Genomic DNA, 21,418 nt, shown 5'->3' on the forward strand with positions numbered 1-21,418 from the left:
TCTAGCTTTCCGGCATATAAAACGTTTCATCCTCGCTCGGGACGTGAAGCTTTTACTTTGAATTTTTTGCGGCCTGATAGCTTTCGGCTTGGCCTAGAAAATTTTGACAACAACTGCACACTGGAAGCAGCGGCTTGCACGTAAACGACGCTTTCATCCACGAATAGCATACCTTCTCTTGTTAGTCTCCCTTGGAGCAGTGAACGCAGTCCCGGACAGCTGTTCAGCGTACAGGCCGTATGGACACACCTGCGGGTTATTCTGCACAGACAGATGGCATCTGGTATAGCCACAATTGCGCGTTCACACGCATTCAAAAGGAAGGCCTAATAGCTTTACGCCTGTTATTTTTATTATTACAGTCTAGTTTACTTATAACAATACCCAAGTGCCATGGAAACCTCATCGTTATAACCTATAATTGTTATAAGTGGGTTGCGGAATAAAAAGAGGGAACAGAGCTCAAAACATTTTATTCGCACCATGCCAGCAAGGTCGTACTACTACTAATTTGCGGAAAAGAAGCCACAGTCGGTCACCATTGTTTGCCGAGTGTGAAGCTAGCGCAAATCCTTTCCAAGTGCATTTATTGGTGCTTCACCTAGCTGAGGTAAAAGTCCTTGGCGGAAACAAAGTCCCCGAGGGACTGTGTCACGCCTTAGGCCTCCTACGAAAACACTGCCTAGGTAGGCTGCGCAACCGCGTCATTAGAGTCATCACTGTTGCAGTTTTGGTGCACAGTATAACAGGATTCAATCGTTATATCCGATATCGTGGCACTGGAGCATTGTAATAAGCGGTTTATTTTACCATATAAAGAATACAATAGTTGACGGTGCCACAGCTGTTCATCGTTATATCCGATATATTGTTATAAACGGTATCGTTATAACTGGACTCGACTGTATTTGTTTGATTTCCCCAGCAAAATTAGGCCGGTGATTTCAGTTTAAACACTGTTACCAGGGTGATCAGTCGCAATTAACACGGCAAATAAACACCACGCTATTTCGTGCGGCCGCAATTATACACACACCCTAATGTAAGCCACTGCACGCACTTCAACCGAGTATATAGAGTCATTCGAAGTATACCTTCACAACGTCGCACACGGGGCCAAAAAGAAAAAAAAAACCGGCTTGCTATCATTCCCCCAGCTAACACTGCGACAGTAAACGTCTGTCTAGAGAAAAACAAACTTCCATCCCTATGGCGCTACTTTTCGCCTACAGGTGAATAATGCTGTTATGGTTCATCCTCAAAATAAGTAGTTGCAGTAGAAAATAGATAATTGCATAGTTGTTAATACATAGGTAGTATATAATAGTAGATCGTAGATAGTTGCATTAGATAAGTAGTTGCAATAGTTGCAGTACATATATAGTACGGCGGTACAGTTACAGCAAAAAAGTACGCCACCGGTGCACTAAGATATATAGTGCGCACAACCGGAAAGTGTGCTGCCCAAAACGCAGCAATTTCGACCCCCTGTGGATCTTTAACGTGCGCCGAAATCTCGAACACACGAGCGAAAACGCCCGTGTGTTTGAGATTTGTACCCGTGTTAAAGATCCCCAGGTGGTCAAAATTAATCCGGCGCCCTCCACTACGGCGTGCCTCGTCGCCTGTGTAGCGTCGGCGCGTTAAACCTCATAATCAATCGAGTGGTGATGAATTCAATCAAAGCCTAAAAGGCGCATGCGGAAGCCAGATTTAACCCGTGGCAAGAGTGTCCGGCACTACCTTGCTGGGAGCCCGCTCCTTCATGACATACCACTTCTCAGCAGTGAGAGTGTGCGTTATATGTTGACCTTCTTTTTTCCGTAAATAATAATCGGGACGTAGTAGATGTTATCACTTCTATACGTCAAACCCGTTTATTGGGTTTGACGTATTGGGAATCTACGTCCATTTGCAGAACGCAGCTTTATGTTTCTGTATGTGGTCTCCCTTTTTTTTTCACAAAAAAACTAGCCAGACTGGAGGCGTGAGTAAACAGTGCACATTTCTGAGTACGAGAAGCAAACAAAACAAGCTTTTCCTTCGTTGTCCTCGTTATTGAACGTGCGCTGTCTAATCAGTGCTCACCAGTTACTAATCCGACATGTCATCTTGCTATAGCTTGACTCCCAAAAAAAATTACGGATTCGTAAGTTTGGGGGAAAGTATTCAATTAGTGAACTCGTCCAAATACTTGAACACGTTGCGAAACAATAAAGACAAAAATTCTGTTTCTTCTGTTCATAAACAGGGGTGCACAAATTGTTAACCCGGCTTGCCGCGGGTGCACCCGTTGTGACATTTGTAGAAAAGGCCGATCGAGAAGAGATTTTTGCAGAAAAATCGAAGCTATAATGCTCTGTATAAAGGCGGCGCGGTTTTAAAAGCTATACATTGTATCAGCGAAATGGCTCATATATGTCTCTTTTGAAAATTTCATGGCTTCGCATAGTTCATTAGCTTTCAAGGTATCGACATTGCACACCTATTTGTCCTTTCAAATGAGAAATTGTGAAAGATATTATCATCATCAACACCCTACTTAGGTGGTCGTCCACTGCAGGCCGAAGGCCTCTCCCAATGACCTCCAACCGCTTCTGTCGTGCGCTGCTCGAGTCCATCCTTTGCCCCCGAATTTCCTTATTTCATCTCTACATCGAGCCATTGGCCTGCCTTTTTTTCTATACCCGTCTCTCGGTATCAGCTCTGTTACCTTGGGGGTGCACCGGTTGTCATTTTGTCTTACTACGTGGCCAGCCCAAGTCCATTTGTTTTGTTAATTTGAACTATGATATCTCCTTGTCGAATTTGCTCCCGGATCCAGGATTTCGTGGTTCACAAGCACCTCAAAATGTCGGTTTGCTCTTATCAGTGTTCTTCTGGAACACTCATCACAAAACTGCGATCCCGTAGGCCGACATTGTTCGAGACTGAACAATCCAGAGTAACACACCAATACATTATCAAATGGAAAACGACGCTTACCTGCCCCTCCGGCAGGGATCCGGGACACCTTGGGTCTTCGGAAGCGAATTCGCTGCCAAAGCCCGTCAGGTACTGAAATGAAAGTCACGGCAGAGCGCACTCGTCAATGTCGCTGCAGATTTCTGACCTTTTGTTTATAGAAATCACTAGAAACTTCTGCGTTATGGAAGCCATGTCATATATGGGCTCCTTTCTACACTTTCCTTTCTACACTTTCTACTTTCCTTTCTACACAAGACCCCTATAAGCTGTTCCACGAGGAGCAGGCACCCTCGGTGTGAACCGACTGAGAAAACGACCAGAATCCCAGCTCCCGGGAGAAGTGTATATCTATACAAACACCAGTATTTCGAGCCACTAGGGGAATTTTTTTACCTAAACTGGTGCATATTAGTGCAGCGTCGTGCAGACCAGTGCGAGTGTCACTGATGGTATGAATTAGTAAAAACATATACTGCACTTCTTCCAGCAGTGCAGCCAGTTCAGGTAAAAAAATATTGAGTGGGACTCGCCTGGTATTGCCCATACAACCCAGCCCTGAATGACACCACGTCACTCCACGTACATGGGACACAGCTTGAAGCTGAACTTCAAGCCATATATCCTTCACTCCTTCATCGTGTACCTACGGGCTCCTGAATCATACAGATCAGTCCAAGAATTACGACATCTCGTTTAGCCTGATACTCTGGTCAATCGAATGCTTGTGCACATCGGGTTTCTTCAACGCAACTAAGTAGTCACACGAATAGTCTCGATTCCTGGTCACGATTGGGTAACCAGGCCGCTCACACAGTCGCTCCGGAATGCATTTTATATCCCCTTCTACTGGCTGACCCCCATGACTCCCCCCCCTTCAACTCTCAACCCCTCTTTCGTACAACTTCAACACGAAACGGCCAAGAAGGAGAAATGTAACGAAGCCCCCACTCGAAGAATACTCGCTGACTTTCCACCAGTATCTCGCGCCGGTTAAATTTTCAGCAACAAACTAGTCACCAACCCAGTATCTGTCCTCATCTGCCCCCAAATCTACACCTCCCCCCACAGCTAACGCCAAATGAATCGACAAATCCTTATTGCGTAAAATAGGAGTCTTCTGGCCGAGACGAACTGAGTGCCCCCTGCTACACAGGCTGCAACTTCCCTCTCCTGATTCCCCTCTTCCGATCGGCTATTCGGTACTACTACTTTTTTAGTTGTAGTAATAGTACTGGTACTACTATTAGTAGTAGTAGTAGCAGTAGTAGTAGTAGTAGTAGTAGTAGTAGTAGTAGTAGTAGTAGTAGTGGTAGTAGTAGTAGTAGTAGTAGTAGTAGTAGTAGTAGTAGAAGCAGCAGTAGTTGCAGTAGTAGTAGTAGTAGTGGTAGTAGTAGTAGTAACCTCTCATTGAAGTGGAGGGCAGGCGACAGATGTAGAGAGGGGAGCACTACTACTACTACTACTACTCCTACTACTACTACTACTGCTACTAATACTACTACTACTACCACTACTACGTCGAAAGAAAATAAAAACGACTGAGTGTATAACTTCTTCCATAGCCCTTTTTCTAGCTTGGTTTCAGGCCGACAAGCTTCACCCGCATACATAGGCAGTGTTTTGTTTTTAATGAATTTTCTTCTCAGAAGCTAGGGAAATAAACACCAATACAGGTTCGGAGCACTATAATTCTCTAAGATAAATTATACACCAGTATTCGTATAACTCGCCACAGAGCGAAATTCACATTTTCGGCCTTGAAAGTATCCCCCACGAGTACCCTCCTCTCCCCCCCCCCCCCCCCCCCCCCGGGTTAGGCTTTATTTCCGAACAGTTTCAAGGGGCTGAGACCCAAGAAACGAAAAAAAAAAAAAGAAGTTAACGAGAAAGCAAGTGGGCAAAAATGGGGCGATAGAACAACCACGGGACGCAATGGGTGCCGTCTGAATTTACTCCGCGTTATTTTCTTTGTTTTTGCTCTTGTTCATCAGCAGTGCAAAAAAATGGTTGATTGCCGTGATGTGAGCCGAGGACGTTTCGCTTGCGACCGCGAGATAATTGTCGGTGATCGGTAATTAATGATAGACAGAGCCAGTGGCCCGGCGAACTCCTCCCTATACCTTGAAATTTCGGGAGGTGCTTCGCTCCCCTTTGCGTAAGGCAACGAATTTAATCGCTAGAAAATTAACATAATAAAATTTGTGCGCGCCGAAGCTGCGCATGTGAAATAGGAAACGTCGTTGAAATTCTCCAAATTAATTTAAACGACCTACGGATCCTTAACACGAGCACATCCTTGCTTGTTTCAGTATGTCTATAGTTTCGGGATTCACTAATTTCGCAGCTACTGCCGGTTCGTTGCACAAGCGCCACTGTTGATGGCTAAAGTCCCTCCGTACGCGTCTTTAGTGATGACGTTGTCGAAAGTGACGTCGTATTTTTTGCGTTCTGGCGGAAATACGTCTGACGACATCACTTCCGGTCGCACCATACTGCTCATGGCGTGACCGGAAATCAAGATTTGGTGACGAAAGGGTTACTCTACATGGTATATTTTTCAACCGTACAAATTTTTCTGTACATTAGTGTGGACAACAATAACATCGTAGATAAGTTTTCCAATTGAACTATCTGCATCACTGCAGATTTTTCACCAGCCTCCTCAAGTAGTTGTGCAGCAAATAAATGTAAAACCGTTATCTGAAACGGCGGACGAGGGCTTTAAAAACGATAAGTGAGATTGCACTCAATACTGACCTCCCTCACAGATCAGCTGGCAAACACTTCTCACGTGAACCAACCCGCTTACTTCTAACGCCTGTTCCTCCTGCTGCGTTTGTGCACAAATACTTTACACCTCTCAGACAAGACCAGTTCTAGTTATAGCGCTGGTTCTTGGGCAAGTGTAATGTTTAAAGCACTCATCGGTGCAATAATAATAACAATTGCCACAAAAACGGGCCCAAATTCGCCGTATCGAACAGGCTTCTGTTGAAAGGTGTCAGAACACTCGAATGCATTCATTCAAAATTTCGGCGTTAGAAGAATTGGGTTACATTGTGCCTGCGGTTCGCTGTGAGTCTAGAGAGGTGCCGTGACCAATATACCACCATGTGTCGCTAAATGTGTCGTCATGGCTCGGAGAACGACAGTGTGTCCGTATTGGCTTTGATAGGTGCAAATTGCCACATACAGAGTGTTATAAAGAAGCATGCCTGTCTCGAAAGCCCCGTATCAGCAAAATAGACAAAATTCTTCCCTCCTTCTTAAAAGGAAGCAAGTAAGATTTTCGTCTTTTGTGCGTTTAAATAGGTTAGCAGGCGAAGACAAAACGAGTGATTATCTTGTCCCATGCATGTCAGGACGATTCAGCCAGATAGCGAAACCTCCTTGACCCTGCCCTTCCCATCTGCAGACGATATCGAGTAGGACGATACGGAAGAAATTTCGCCTTCACTCGGAGTTATCTAAGCTGCTCAACGCTGACACGCTAAACGAGTCGGAAGAGGTCCAGTTTTGTGCCGCGTCCGACTAAAGCCGCCAATACCCGTAGATGACGTCATCGATGCTGCTTAATGCGAACGAAAAAGCGCCTGGTCGGCCTTGAAGCTGCTGGCCCGAAGGCAGGGAAAAGATCTCGGCGCCCGAAGAATCCTGTTTGACATGTCCAGAAACCTCTCTTTTTTTGTTTTTCCGTAAGTGCCAGACGCGCGCGCTTCCCAGCGCCTCGGCTGATAGGGGAACGCGAAGTAAAAAGACAACAAAGATGGCTGCCCTGAGGCGTCAAATGTCGTCTGCTACAGCGCAGCTCGCCTGTCTGCCAACGAAAACCGGATGACCGTCGCGTCTGCTTTGTCGGCTGCTGTCACTCCACCTGCATCATACAATTTCGCCCAATATTTTGTTCCGTTATTTTAACTTCGTTAAATGTATATTTTTTTAAAAATTATGACAGTGATGACTACGCGCAGAGGCGTCTGCTGGCATGCATGGAAAGCGAAGCTGTCGGGTTTTGCATGCTACTCAAAGGTGACGAAACCTCATCTCTTCCAGACGAAAAAAAAAAAAAGAAAAGCCGACGTCTCTATATTACGTATACTTCGTGCGAGCATGCAATAAAGCATTTTGTTGATCAGAGCACACAATATTGGAGCTCCTATATCTGGAAGGATGGAATTTATTGCGTTCATATATGCAAAAGCCAGTGGCGGCTCGGCTGTGTCCACCCATAATAAATGCGGTATTTGCACTGTTCTCGACATTAATTACGCTAAACTGCGGGTCGAGCGGATTTAATTTGTGGACACTGGTCAAAAATGCTCCACTCTGAGAAAGTTTCGAACTTAAAACAGATTGTCCTTTCATTTCCCCTCGCTTTATTATTCCTGCTATTTAGTTAAATACAATTTCCGGGAAGTTATAGCTAAAGGTTCTAGATCGTCCGTGCTTTTCGCCGTACCGCTGCGTATGAGCATACGTATGAGCAGTAAATTGAATATTTCAAATGTATTTGGGATCATAGAGTACTCACTTGAAGTTCCTCTTTCTTAGACATTTCCCAGACGACCTAGACACAGCGAGTGAAGTCAGAGTGAAAGAGGACAGTATTTTACTCGGCCGCTGATTAGCGTAGTCGCCCGGACGGGGCAAAAGCTAATCTACGATAATTTGGGTTCTGGTTTCACTCTTCCCCCGTGGGCGTCCTCTCGCGGAGAATCACACCACACTGCGTCGCTCGCCTCGTAGTAGCTTTTGTACGGAGCTGATGTAAAAACGTGTAGCGCGAAGCTCGTGACACACAGAAACACCAAACAAGCTGTGGCAATGGTGAGGCGTTTAATAGAAACGTTTGTTCTAATAAAGAGCAGTGCGTGAGCGCCATCTGTTTTGTCATGTAAAAGCCTGCCGGAGTGGGTGCGAAAGCTGACGGAAAATAGTTGGTTTAATGCTCTACGACGCCGAAAGATGCCGACACTAGACACTGCATTCGTGGGTTTGAAGCAGCTTTAATTCCGAAATGGTCTTCATAGCACATTAAAAACACCTCTAAGGCTAAATAAGATTTTTTTAAAGAAACATATTGCACCTAGGAATATTTAACGTCATTTTGACAACCTTCAACATCACGTGAACAAACAAGGCGGCTGTGGGAGGCTATCACGTGACAAAGTATGGCGTCTGCCAGAGGATTTTGTGAGAGGACATGGTAATCGGGGCCTGGATGACATTCTCATGTTCAAACGGTAAGATTATTTCCATGTCCGATAGGATGATTGCGTTACCACCGCGTGGGTGTGGCGAGCGTAAAGTAGGCCTTTGCCCCTGAACTTAGGACGACGCCCGTATTCGTGGCGCTATCGCTTTACGACGTGCTTGATTTTGCCGCCGTACGTGCGTGACCAAGTTCGAGCTAGATCGCGAACAAGGACGTTTTCACGGATATGTGTTTACGGCGCGCTAGTGACATTCTTCCGGTCAGCGACAGCATTGTCCGTGGTGTAAAGGCTCTGTTATCGGTTCGGGTTTTCGCACCGTCTTCGCGAGATACCGCCTGCAAGGCGTAAATAGGCGAGCATCTGTTTTTGGTAACTGCGTGTGGCAATCGCTCGGGGCCGAAGAACGCCCCTGCTGGCGCCGTTTTTCATTTAGAAGTTAACTTAGCGGTCAGCTGATGTTCTGAAACGCAAGAAACCGTTTTCGTATTTCAAACGGTGCGCATTTAGTGTAGCGCTGTGTCTTCCAAATTTGGAAAGCAAAAACTTGAGACGGGTGCCGAACGCAGTTGCGGCGACCGCCGAGAGAAAAATAAACACACTGAAACATTTTCGCCGATCGCTAACGAAGCCGCGACGGTACGCGTTCTGTGTTTTTCGAATCGCGTGTTCGGTTGCCAAGAATGCTTTTTGTGTGTTTTGTGTTTCCATTCTGCCTTTTCGCCTTGGCGCCGGACTCGTGGCCTTCAAAGAATCGCTGAAAACAAAAACACTGTCTTGAAACTAAGGCACGCCAGAAAGAAAAACAAAAAAACTTTGGGGGTGGTGTGTCGAATACTTGATGAACGTTTCATTTCCCCGGTCAGTCTGCGGCAACTAGAATTAAAAGGAACTTAAGTTGAGCCAGTTTTAGTGGTTGAAACAACAACATGCCTTGATCGTCACATCTTCAAGTCAGACTGAAGGGAACGAACTAACTCTTTTAACTTGCTTCGGTCCAAGCGCTCGTGCGAAAGGCGCATTATATAGCGCTGTTTCGAAGCGCGAATTCTCACGATACGTCGGCGCGGAAGGAGCTAGATTGTACGGCGGCGCCGTGTTTTTATTGCTTATCATAAACGGCACGCGGCGTCGTCGTGACAATAACCACACACGGCGCCCCGTCCGCCCGCACTTTGAACTTGCGTGGGATGCGTCGAGAGTGTAGCGCGCGGGAGTTCGACTGGCCGCGCCGGGATGTGGAGGTTGTTTTTGAGCGGCTGACCGGAGGGCGAAGGGCGTTTCCGTTGGCACCCCCGCGGATCGCGTTGGGGAGTAACAAACACGTTTCCTAGTTCTGAAAAGTAAACCTGTCTGCAGCGTTGTGTGATACCCGCGCCCAGCACATTTGAAAAAAAAAAAAAAAGTAGACATGCAAGCTAAAATCCAGAATGCTGAGCGTACACGTATAAACCATGAAGAATTCTGAACGTTTGACGAGGTTATAATCCAGAATAAAGTACAGTCGACCTTATATACATTACGAGCAAAAATAAATGTCCGTCACAGAATGTTTTAATGTGGTATAAACTACACACTTAGTTTTAAGCAAAAAGTGCTGCTTTACTTGTACCTTCCTTTTTGTTTGTTTGTTTGCATGTTTAAATTTGCCCGATTGTATTAATGTTTATGGCAGCATAGAGCGAAAGGGTATTTTTAGCACATAGCTTGCAGTCATCATGTCCATCATCTAGGGAGGAGGCAAAGTCCTCATGACGGCTATGTGCAATCTATTCTCTGTTCTTTATTTCAAAAAGGGCGTGGAAGTGGGAGGTAGTTCTTTAAAGTGGCAAGTCTGATATTTCATGCAAGCGATTCAAACGCCAAGGGTTCGAAACTGAACTTGTGCGATGTTTAATGTGGAAGCAATAAATGGACCATGCAGGAGAAAAGAAAGCGGAGGTTGGCATCTCGGACAGCGAAACGGCTCCTTGAGAAGCGTTCCATGGCACAGGCCATTCCTTAGCACAGGCTTGATTTTGTCCCTCCGTGCCAGTACATTACAGATGCCGTAAGGGGGGAAGGGAAGCATAGCTGAATGAGTGAACAACAGCGGCAGGAACGTGCAGCGGCGCAACCAGCTAAGTTAGAGATTAAAGACAGCTTTCGAAAGTGTTAAGGCAGATTGCGAAACAATGCATCTCAGGCATGCAAAGCCCTTCAACGCAAGGCAGGGGCAAGGCGTCTCAGACGTTCAACTGGACACTCATGCTTTCACATTCACGGCCTTTAAGAAATGCTTGGGTGTCCTGGGGCTTTTTTTTTAAGTGCAGAGCACTTTAGGGGATCGCATTGTCGTCGTAGCTCGCTTGCTGGACCCAAGTAGAGCCACACGGCATTTTGTCATCGCGACATAACCCAGAGGCTTCGAAATCCAAGCGCTTTATATACTCATAAGTGTTCAAAACTCGTGAACCGCTGGTGCTTGTCATACATCTCCTCGTTGTTTAGCGCAAAGAAAACTGCAGCAGGGCTTCCATTCTTGCGCCAAATGCGCCAATTTGCGCCAAGGCAAATTCTCTACTCCAAACTGATATAAACACAAAATATTGCGCCAGTATGCTCCAAAATGACTGCCTGCATTTTTTTTGTCAGTTACCGCCCCCTGGCGGGTGTACCAAAACAGCGCAAGAATGGCGGGCCTTGTATGCTTGTAGGCGTTGCTCTTCGGCGCCATTTGTCACATTGTCACAGGTACCACTCGGTACACGTGCGGCTGAGTATCGCGTTACTCGCATTGGCGGAACGGTTGCCCTGGGCGCTCCCTGGGACTCGCAGCTTGAAAAAGGACTGGACTCGTCAAAGGCAATGCTTGAAAGGGCCCAGGGGCTCATCAAGTCTGGTGTGACTTGATGAGCCCCTGATGACTTGATGAGGAACATGGATGATGTTGAATGTGGCCAGGTGCTACTTTCTGAGGCTAATTCTAGCCTTGCCGAGAACATGGCCAAGCCGGCAGCTATCAATGAAGAATTGCAGAAGCTCTAGAATGCGGTGCAGTGGGGTCATCAGTTTCATTTCAAATAAACAAGTTGTGATCATATTCTGACTGTGTTCAGTGTCCCAATTTTAGACATTTACTAGTTTTTCTTAAGGCAGCATTTCATTCTCGATGCAACGCATTGTTACTTGCGATTTCCCTCCCAAAAAAACCCTCCTATATGTCTATACAATTCATAATTTATTGCTCCAAAGTGCTCCAAAACTTGTATTTGGCGTCTCCAAAAGTGATCCAGAATCTAAATATTTGTGCTCCAAAAATTGCTCCAAACTGCAATTAGTCAGTATCACCCCTGCTGCAGGTACATTTGAGGCAAAATATACGTAATTAACCAGCAGCACCCACATTCATTTAGTTGGGAACGTTCGTTGGGTTGGTTTTTACGATAGTAGGCGAAAAAAAGTGGCAGTGCAACGCTGGCACGTGTGGGAGGAAAAGCGAGCACAACAAGAACAGAACCCCCCGCTGGTGCAGTTTTAGGCAGTGGGCACGCGAGCATTGCAAAGGCGGGAAATTTGAAATGCATTTGGTGGTAGCAGTGAGCGGATAACGGTGCTACAGCCCATTATGGCGAATCACTTTCTCTGCACTTCCGGCAGCTTTCACACTCAGTGGAACTGCTTTAATTTTATGCCAGTTGCAAGCTTGCCACCATGCGAGGCGCGTTACGTAACAGTTATCACAAGCCTTGGAATGAAAACACCTGTCTTCGATGGGAAATACCCAGGCACAATTTCTTCCCACTTATCCGGTTTTTTTAGAGGTGATTCGATACATGTTCTCAAAGTGTGTTTTTTTCTGTGGAAACTTTCTCTGAGGGGGAACAAAAAAGCGTTGCTCTAAATAGGGGAGGGGTGTTGAGGCTGGGTGTTGATATCACAATATCAGTTTCTCTTTTTCAGAATATTTTCACCCAGAGAAGTCTGTTTCTTTTAAATATAAGCATTAAGAAGTATAGACGTCTGTACGTATATCATAGAAACATTTGCCTGACGGCACTTTTGTTTTATATCTTTCATTTTTTTCCTTGCATCCACAGTTTGGAAAGTCAGAAAAATCATCCTATATATATATATAACTATACTGAGCTTCGAATATAAGGCGGAGTGTGACTGAGACTACGGATTTTGGAAAAACACCTCTCCTTATATTCGAATAAATACGGTACCTGTTTCACATGCAGCAATGCACCCAACAAGAGACCCAACGTTTAACCCTGTAATGCCCAACATATCATATAAAATACGCCATCTTCCAGATTGTTTTACTCGCACCTGGGCCTTTTGACCGCCAAGAAATGCCCACTGTATCATTTCTGATACCTCCTAAGCGTTTTTGAAAAAAACTATAGTTCGATAACTGGCGAGATTAAGTCCCAAATACAGTTTGAAAGATATATTCCTCCATCGTAAGCGCACCCGGTGGGTCTACAGCTACTTTCAATGGGTGTATGATGCACTTTTTTACCACGTATATGATACATTACATACCTACTTTACATGTAGGTATAAAATACCTACATGTAAATGGGTATATGCTATATTATGTACCTACATTATGTATGTAGGTAGTTTACACTTACTTTTTATGATACATTGTGTGATTTTATAACCCTTGGGGACAAATTTTTTTTTCTTTGTGTTTATCTATTGTTTGAGTCACAAACTAATGTAATATAGCATAAGAATTTTTATCTCTTGTTTTGGTTGTGGGGGCATTACAGGATTAAGCAGAATCACTCTGGGAGAATCTCTCAGGATTTGGGGACTTCCTAATGGTCAGGAGATTAATTGCTACTGAATGAATTGCTATTGTGTTTTGAGGCGTCCATGGCTGAGTGAGGTGCTAAAGCTGGCTCACACATGTTGAATGCTTTGTTGCGCAACGGTTAGTCAGTTGACAAAAAGTAATGGAATTAGTTTCAACCAAGCAAAGTTGTACTGTTGGTGAAGCACGCATGTTTTATATTGCAGCGTGAGCTACAAAAAAAAAAATCCTCTGGAGGGAATAAACTAATCTGTAGCCAACCACTGCATACACCTTATGGGCAAAAGGTATGTTCGATGTTTTAAGTCCTAATTGGATTTGAATTGTTTCAAGTGTATGAATTGGTTAGAGCGTAAATTGAAAAGCACACACTGTCTCTCACTACTACTGCGAAAAAATGTGTGAACTCCTTGGATCACAAATTCAAAATTTTGTGCTGCCTTTGACTTCACTGGAGGTATTAGGGCCTAATCTCAACAGGCTACATGACCCCTTCTCCCACAATAACTGTAGCAAAGCAGCTATAATGTTTGTTAAAAAAACTGGCGATACCTTGCACCGCCGCAAGAGGAAGAAAAGTTCAATAGCTTTGCAGATACTTGGGACTTGGCTGCAATATTTTGCAGGTATTTGGGACTTGGGGACTGGAAATGAAATTAATAAAGGAAATAGATTTTTTGGCGATAACAAGTAAAGCATGTGCTTAGTGTGCAGCGATATGTGACTTAATTTAAGTTGCAAGCCACTTGCAGTTCTGTAAATTGTTAAGACTGGTCAATTTTTCAAAGTTGGAAATTGTCTGAGCAAGCCAGAAAAAATGGAGAGAAAACTTGAGCTTAATACTTTGCCAACAAACTTGTGATTTCATTCCCTTACAGATGACTTCATAAACGAGACATATCATTTGAAGCATTTTTATAGTGGCCATATTTTCACGAATTAAGCGCAGAAGAAATACGTAATATGGGAATAAGTACAACTGCTCTCATGCTCACAGGTGCTGAAAATTGCTATCATCATCATTGATTGTTAGATATTTATAGTCTTGCCTGTTACCTGTTTGTGCTCACATGTTTACACCCCTACCTTTTGACCAGGCAGCTTTAAAGGGTTGTTTGAGAGATCGTAAAACATTCAGGCTGTAACAAAAAAAAAAGGTGGTAGGTTAAACTTTCTCAGATGTCCTTGGAGCACATAAAGCTGAGGCTTTACAAGTGCTGGATCTAAAGAAATGGGCTTAAATACGACGATTCATTTTGACTTCGCTGTTCCTCTATTACGTCTCACACTACTCTAATTGGCCTGCAAAACAAAAAAGAAAATGCCCTACAGAGGGAGGAAGAAGTGGAGTATAAAAGCTACATTTTGTTGGCCGAAGAGTGAGCAGTTTCTGAGGCCTTGGCCTTTGTGGGGCTCCGCTAATTCCAGATACTTTTTTTTTGTTGTTATCTGGTTTGCTGTGGGAGGGGGGGGGGGATGCCGTGGTCTGATGACTGATTTTTCACTGTAAACACTTCTTCATTTAATTTTTAAAAGCTGATGGAATCGGTTTAAAATTAACAAGATTTGAAGCAGCAAAACATAATGGCAACGTATTTTGCATTGGTATGATAGCCAATACATAGAACTGCATCCATTCTTTCTAGCAAGAATCGTGTGATTAGCACTGATATTTAGAGAGCTTGGAAGCAGCTCAAGGCACCTGACTGTGTACTTCAAAATTGATGCACTGGTAATGGCGGTCATGATGAGGCATTTTTTTATACCCCCCTTTCCACAGTATCTTGCAAATTTTGTGTGCATTTTCATGTTTTCTTACAACATGTAAGACCTTTATTACTTATCTATAAAAAAAAGAAAATGACCATTACCATTTAGCCAAAATTTATTCTCAACATTTCAAGTGCTGATGTGAAGTCAAGAGAATGATGCAATTCCGTCTGGCCGGGAAGGGTACATTCGAAGCAAAAAAAGAAAAAACGTTCTGTTTGGCCTGTAGCACGGAAGCCTCGTTCACTATCTGTCACTCCGAACTGTCATTGTTCACATTGTGAGATTGTGAACAAAGCTTCTTCCATATTGACAGTTGGGCGAGTTGGTGCGTATGCATTTTGAAGCGTAACAATGCAAAAAATTGACGAGGAACAGAAAATAAATTCGCAAGACAGTGCCCATCTTGTGAATTTCTTCTGCGTCCTTTGTCGTTTTTTCGCGCTGTTACATTTCAAAAGACTTCCGTGCTGGAAGCCCAAACATCAAGAGCGTTTTTGTAGGGACCGGTCGGCGTCTCTCCTTTGTTTCGCAAGTGCTGATCTGCACAGTGGCTTACATTCAGCATTTTCGGTACATGTACGTTAAAAAAAAAAACTGAAAATGACAATTGGCAGACGCACACCTAGACACATTCCAGACGTTAGTCCAAACGCTATTCGGACAAGCTTGACAAAAATTAAATCAATACCTAACATGACGGATCTTCTGAAACCATTGACGCAAACTTTGCACTGTCGCTGCTGCCGAAGCGGAAGTGGGTCTCGGAACAAAGTGATAGGGGCACGGGCGGGGACTGCTGTGGGTGCCGCTAACGAGTGCAGACGCGAGGCGGATTGACGGCAGCCGCTGTTGATGCGGGCGGTAGCTAGATGAGGCGTGTCTGCATAACGCGTGGGGTGCATCCGTGCGTGTCATAGCGGCCTTGTCGCGGCGGTGTCAAAGGTGCGAGGCATGCGTCATTCGTCAGCTCGCATCACTTGGTCGCGGGTGGCCGTCGCGATAACCGTATCCTCCCTGGGGTGCTCTTGAGTGGCTGCTACTGGCTTCCTGGAAGTGGATTTAAAGTTTGTTGTTGTTTTTTGGGATGAGGTGAGCTGTAATCTTTTTTCTATTCGACTTCCTGAAAGTAGATTTAAATTTTGTTGGCGGTGTTTTTGGGAGGAGGTGAGCTAGGTATGTAGCTTTTTCAATCTGTTGGGAGAGAAATATACGCTAAAGGAACATTGCGTTTCGGTGTTCCATCCTTGTTGAACTTTCTTAGATTGGTAGTTAGGGAATGTACTGGCAAAACTGGGCTGGGTAATACTTAATTGGAAAAAATTTCACTGTTTTTCATGAATGTGTATTAATGCTGTTTTGAATTGTAGTGTGTCCGCATTAAGTAGCAAAAGAAAGGCGGTAAAAGCCAGTACACTTAAACCTTATTATAATGGGTAAAAAATATATGTTGCAGGAGCATCACTTTTTGGTGTTCTATCCTTGTTGAACTTTTTGAGATTAATAGTCGAAGACATGCTGCCAAAAGTGCGTTCTGTAATATTTATTCGGGAAACAGTTTCAGGATTTTCTGCAAATATTATTTAATAGCTGCTTTCAATAATTGAATTGTCTGCATTGAGCAGCAAAAAGAAAGAAGGTACTAAAAGGTACGGTTATACCTAATTATACGAAGGAAAGTTTAACATCCACCTCAATGCTGCCATACGGCTACAAAAGAAAGCTGTACAGCTTTCCTTTGTAGCCGTATGGCTGCATTGAGGTGGATGTCAAACTTCCCTTTGTGGAAACCTACTCCATCTTTGGGATTTCCCCTAAATCTGGTTCATTATACCTAACTATAATGGATAGAGAAATGGGCATTGCGTTATAACAAATATAGAAATGTGTGCTGCTGCACCATTGCCTTTCAGTGTTCCATTCTTGTTGAACTTTTGGAGATTGGTAGCTTGAAAATGAGCTTTCAAAACTGTGCTCTCCAATATGTAGTTGGAAAAAATTTGGGTATTTTATGCGAATAGTTGTTAACAATTGCAAGGGAGAGGGGGGAAGGGGGGGGGGGAGAAAAAAAAATAATGTGGCCGTAATATGCTGCCAGTATGCAACTTGCCAAAGCTTCATCAATGAGCGGAAAAGTTTATTTGGGGTTAGGCGTTCTTCATACAGCAAGCTGTGGCGTCCAAAACAGCTTTCTAAACAACAGTGCCCGTGTGTCTGTCCCTCCCCGGTGTACAGAAAAGCCCTGTGCTGGAACTCGGATGAGGTTCCAGCCAAGGTGAGCTGCCCGGCCATGAGCGAGGTGGATGCCCGTTCCTGCTGCAGTGTCGCCAGCGCCTGCCCGCCTCCGCGCAGCAAGATGGACGTCGTGTGCGTCATCGACCTGGTAATGATGAGCACCGTTTCCCTCTCTCTTAGCAGTCTGCTTTTCACTTTGTACAGTAGGGTGTGATTGAAAGGGGGGGGGGGGGGGGGGGGAGCAGGGAAAGCCCTGAACCTCCTCCTCTGTGCTGCACACCCTACACCTTGCACATGCTTACAGCTAAACAGCTTTATTAGATTACCGTGATGGGAGGGTGAAGAAAGAGCGTGGGATTGGGTGTACCCTTCTTGGGCATGGGGACCCAACTCTTCAAGACTAACTCAGTGATGAACAGTGCGAAATTCCAGCTGTCGTCCTATTTTTTAAGAGCAAAGCTCTTAAGCAAATTGTAGTTTCCCGTGTCCACAGTTAAAAATACCAAGAAATTGCGGAGCGCGCGCATGTGAGCACGAACCTCGTGGGCCGCGGTGACCGCCCGGCAGTTAATAAAACCAAGAAAAGGAGAAGCGCTTATGTGTACATGCCTCACGGCGACCACTCAGCGTCCCCTGTGCATGTTTGTCAAGCCAAGCATACCTAATTAGGGAGACATAGGGCAAGATTAGCCAAAAAAACTTTTGCATTAGCCGTAACCATGGCAACGCTTCCTGAGAACGAGAGAGACTCCAGCGTTAGCCATTATCACGGCAACAGTTGCTCGGAACGAGAAAGACACGTCATAGCATACGCCCCTCTAAGGTGGTGTCCCATGATTATCACTTTTGAAAAATGAAGGAAGCTTACACTTATAGCAACAATAATGGAGTAAAGGTCACTGCGTCAGGGAAGAAGAAGCCAATTGGGGGCAATTGGGGACTGAAACTGTTGTGATGGTCGTGAAGATTGCGTACAGCTTTGCTACCTTCAAGTCTTGCATATTAGTGCTAGTTTCCTTGCATCTTTTGCACTCTGTTTATCACTCAGTTGTGTACCAACTGGCCTACCTACAATCTGTGTCTCGAAGACCCTGTTTGACTGCCCGTTCGGTCAAGATTGCTACCGCATTTGAAATCAGTTTAATATTGCCAATGGTCAGTCTCTTTTAACTCGAGGGTATTTATTATTTTCAGTGCTTATAACATCGGTGTTTGAAGTCAGAAGCTAATCCGAACTTCAGTGCTGGGACCGGTGGAAGGTGTTCTTTCTGTCCCCCCCCCCCCACAACCAGATCACAGGCACGGGTGCGGTGGGTGGTCGGCTAGCCCAGCGCAAGGCGGCCTACGAGGAAATCCGCAAGGTGTGCAGTTGTCTCGGGGCCAGCCTACACGAGCTGCCCTTCAAGAAGCTCGACTTTGGCGAGACCAAGGTGCTGGACCTGTTCTACAACGCCGACGTGGCCATCGTCGACGTTTCCATCCAGGTCAGCAAGGGCTCATCCTAGCCCTCTCCTCATCTTTTCAGCACTTTCACCATGACCGCAGGACGCAGCCAAGCTTTTGTAAAGACACGGTTTTAATGCGAAGGCATTAAATGGCCCATTGAGCGAAGAAGTTGGCCTTAGCGTCAGCTTCTGTAACAGCAAAACAGCTCCCTAGACCACATGTGTACTGTGTTCCATAGCACAAAGTAGTTCATAGCACGTGCTTCGCTTCGGCGGTAGCGAAAGGTGGCTGTCCACACCAGTGCACCACAGATGAAGAGAGGGAGCGGAAGAGCACGGCCAAGCAAGCTAACAGACAGGCAGCAAAATCTTCCATCGTCGTCAACCTACTATGTATGTTGGCAGGGGCGCACAGTCATGCAACATGTCGGAGACAGAAAGGGGCCATCGCAAAGCCTAAGGCAGAAGTAAAGGATGAAGCCCTTTCAGAAAGCAGGGTGGAAGCAAAGCGTGTCATGTGTTCTATGGAACATCAATTCATTCGCATTTTTAAACCTTAGGAATGACAGGTGTCCTCAGACATTTTTGGTGTGTAGAGAACGTATAGCCTTTGTTGAAAGATGCTGCTGCACCAAATTGATGTTTCGCAGTGTTTGGTGGCTTCTCTTGTTCAATGTCCAACAAATGTGTATTCTGATGCAAGAGGTGATGCATCTTTCTCACCTGAACTTTGTGGTACTCCCTGCCGGAGTATGTATTTGCAGCATGAGGTCGAACTTCTGAACACGCAGGCTGCGTTAATATTACTGTTAGAGGTGAACGAGTAAGAAAAATTGCTCTGGACTATGGAATGTGTACATGGTAAAATATGCAAATTCCGACTTATGTACCAGATAATAGTTGCAAGTACAAAAATTCGAAGTGGTATAAATCATTTGAGTTCTCCACAAAAAACTGCAGTACTATACCCGGTTACAACTCAAGAACGGCACCACCTCATGTAGTGTATCACTCCGCCAAAGCGCCGGACCCGTGACGTGAGTGCGCGCGCGTTTTGAAAGGGGTCTGCCTTGTCTCACGCAGTTTGTTTGCCGTCACTGGAGTCGTTTTAAGCATATTAAGTCCAAAAAATTACGGGAATGGCTCACGCCATGTTCAAAGTATTCCCAGCAACGCCCTACTTGCGCCGCGCGGAGAAGCATCCGGCTACGGTGATAAGGCACAGCGGCAACTTCCGGTGCCGTTCTTCAGTTGTCACCGAGTATAGCAGACGGTCATGCCAGGGCTGTGTTCTTATTTGGGCCGAGATCAGGAAGTCTCGACAGTGGGAGGCTCAATGAAAATGGGGGTTGTAACTTCAAGAGCACCTAATGCTTGCTACTACTGAGCATTTCATTCACTCCAAGCCATGCCTTGACGTGATGCAGCAGACATGTTCAGCACTCCTGCCTTGCGTTAAAGGGGCCCTGAAAGGCATTTTGAGCACACTAAATGAAGTAGCGCAATCGTTAGATTGGGTCGTCAAGGTCATCTGGGCCAGGTATTACTCTTTTACGAGCAGCGGAAAGCTCACACCTTTGTTGCAAAGTTTGTCGCTTTTTTCTCACCCTTTCCTTCGTGTTTTTGGACGCCGCCATCTTCACATGTCTACATCATCGATTCCCAGATGTTCGTCGTGAGCTAGACATCCTGCTATTGGGCGGCTTTTTCACGCACTTCCGGCAAAGAGATGAGTCGTCTGCTCAGCGTCGACTCGCCGGCTGATCTGCCAGCATAGTGCCGGAGTGCTTGGACATTTTACTACAAACGAAACAAGTGTAAACAAACGCTTAACCGTTCGTATTGAATGCAACACGGCCATAACACGACGTGGATATTCTCTTACCGGAGTACGTCCCATAAAGAAAGCGTTGAAGCCCCGTGGCACTTCTTTCGTGCAATCGCAGAGAACGCCCTGAGCCGAATGCCCGGGTTTGACGGATACATTTTTTTCCACTTCAAAACAATCCAGAGATGCGTTTCGAACGAACACAACGTCACAACATGCGTTGCAAGTCTGAACCGCGATTGACAGACGATGGGTTGCCTCCTCCTGCCTGTCGTAAATTCGGCACTCACCTCGCGCGCGGTTGGCGGGGACGAACAGCAAGTCACTTAACTCTGGCGCGCAAGCCGAGATGGCTTTTAGCCACGCACACTGCACATACCCCATGCGAGGTTGAGTCGTACGTCGCTCGAGAAAGATAATCCAGACCATGGGAAGCACTATCCACCCGCAGAAGCACAACGTCGCATTTCATCGCGAAACAAAGGCGTCCACAACACACACACCATTGCCTCCTGTAATGCCAAACGCATCTCACACTTCCTAATGAGAGTGAGTGGTACGACTGCAGTGCCCACATGTCGCGAGGTGGGGCCCCGAGCTGAACCGGGATCACGCCAGCGTAACTGACCTCTGGGGCGGTTTGTGCCTTGTTGCCAAGGCAACCGATGTTTGAGATCGTCAAAGAAAGGCGATCGCTCCAGCGCTAGAAAGCTCAGAGCCGCGCCGGAGCATGTTTTGCCAACGTTGCCGCTCTCCACCACGCGTCGCCCCAAGCTGAACTGGTCACATGATTGAAGCGTTTTGCGCACGGGTTCTGTAACGGTGTAAAATGTCTTTTTCACATGGCGCCGGCAGGAATTACCACCACCGCAAAATAAGACCCGGCACCAGCGGGGCCACATCTGATACGGCGCTTTTTGGATAAACAGTGCACGGTGCATGAAAGGGACCGAGCGCACGATCCACCCCGAGCGGCTGCGAGTGCGAGTTCGCCGCCGATTAAAAGTCACGTGCTGCACTGCAGCAACGCACACCGCGAAAGGGCAAGGCCAGGCCACCGCACATGTGCACATGCGGTCAGATTTTTCGTTCGCTTATCCATCCTTGAGCGGAGTGCGGAATTCATGGTGTCAACAAAACTTGCCCGTAGCAG

The 21,418-nt window shown here is 45.7% G+C and overlaps 2 protein-coding genes across 10 annotated transcripts in view; one reads left to right on the forward strand and one right to left on the reverse strand.

Moving 5' to 3' along the window:
* LOC144140900 (homogentisate 1,2-dioxygenase-like) overlaps window positions 1–7,793 on the reverse strand; it is a 41,132-nt gene extending 33,339 nt beyond the window's left edge. Inside the window, exons 1-3 of the mRNA XM_077672392.1 lie at window positions 7,499–7,793; window positions 2,986–3,057; window positions 173–261 (exon numbers count right to left, since the gene is read on the reverse strand). Coding sequence (XP_077528518.1) covers window positions 173–261; window positions 2,986–3,057; window positions 7,499–7,522 — 185 coding nt within the window. The 5' untranslated portion in view covers window positions 7,523–7,793. The remainder of the gene's footprint in view (window positions 1–172; window positions 262–2,985; window positions 3,058–7,498) is intronic.
* A 277-nt stretch (window positions 7,794–8,070) lies between these two features.
* LOC144140901 (mitogen-activated protein kinase kinase kinase 15-like) overlaps window positions 8,071–21,418 on the forward strand; it is a 65,229-nt gene continuing 51,881 nt past the window's right edge. For 7 of the 9 annotated variants that reach the window (XM_077672393.1, XM_077672395.1, XM_077672394.1 and 4 more), the window contains exons 1-3: window positions 8,071–8,210; window positions 16,993–17,140; window positions 18,285–18,476. In XM_077672393.1, the coding sequence (XP_077528519.1) occupies window positions 8,200–8,210; window positions 16,993–17,140; window positions 18,285–18,476 (351 nt within the window). In that variant the 5' untranslated portion in view covers window positions 8,071–8,199. Of the gene's footprint in view, window positions 8,211–13,205; window positions 13,275–13,865; window positions 13,985–16,992; window positions 17,141–18,284; window positions 18,477–21,418 lie in introns of those variants that run through there. The other 2 variants (XM_077672398.1, XM_077672402.1) reach the window with 2 other exon arrangements.

This window comes from Haemaphysalis longicornis, unplaced genomic scaffold (assembly GCF_048455015.1).
Source record: "Haemaphysalis longicornis isolate Haplotype H1 unplaced genomic scaffold, Haemaphysalis longicornis Haplotype H1 scaffold_55, whole genome shotgun sequence".
NCBI classification, from domain to species: Eukaryota; Metazoa; Arthropoda; class Arachnida; order Ixodida; family Ixodidae; genus Haemaphysalis; species Haemaphysalis longicornis.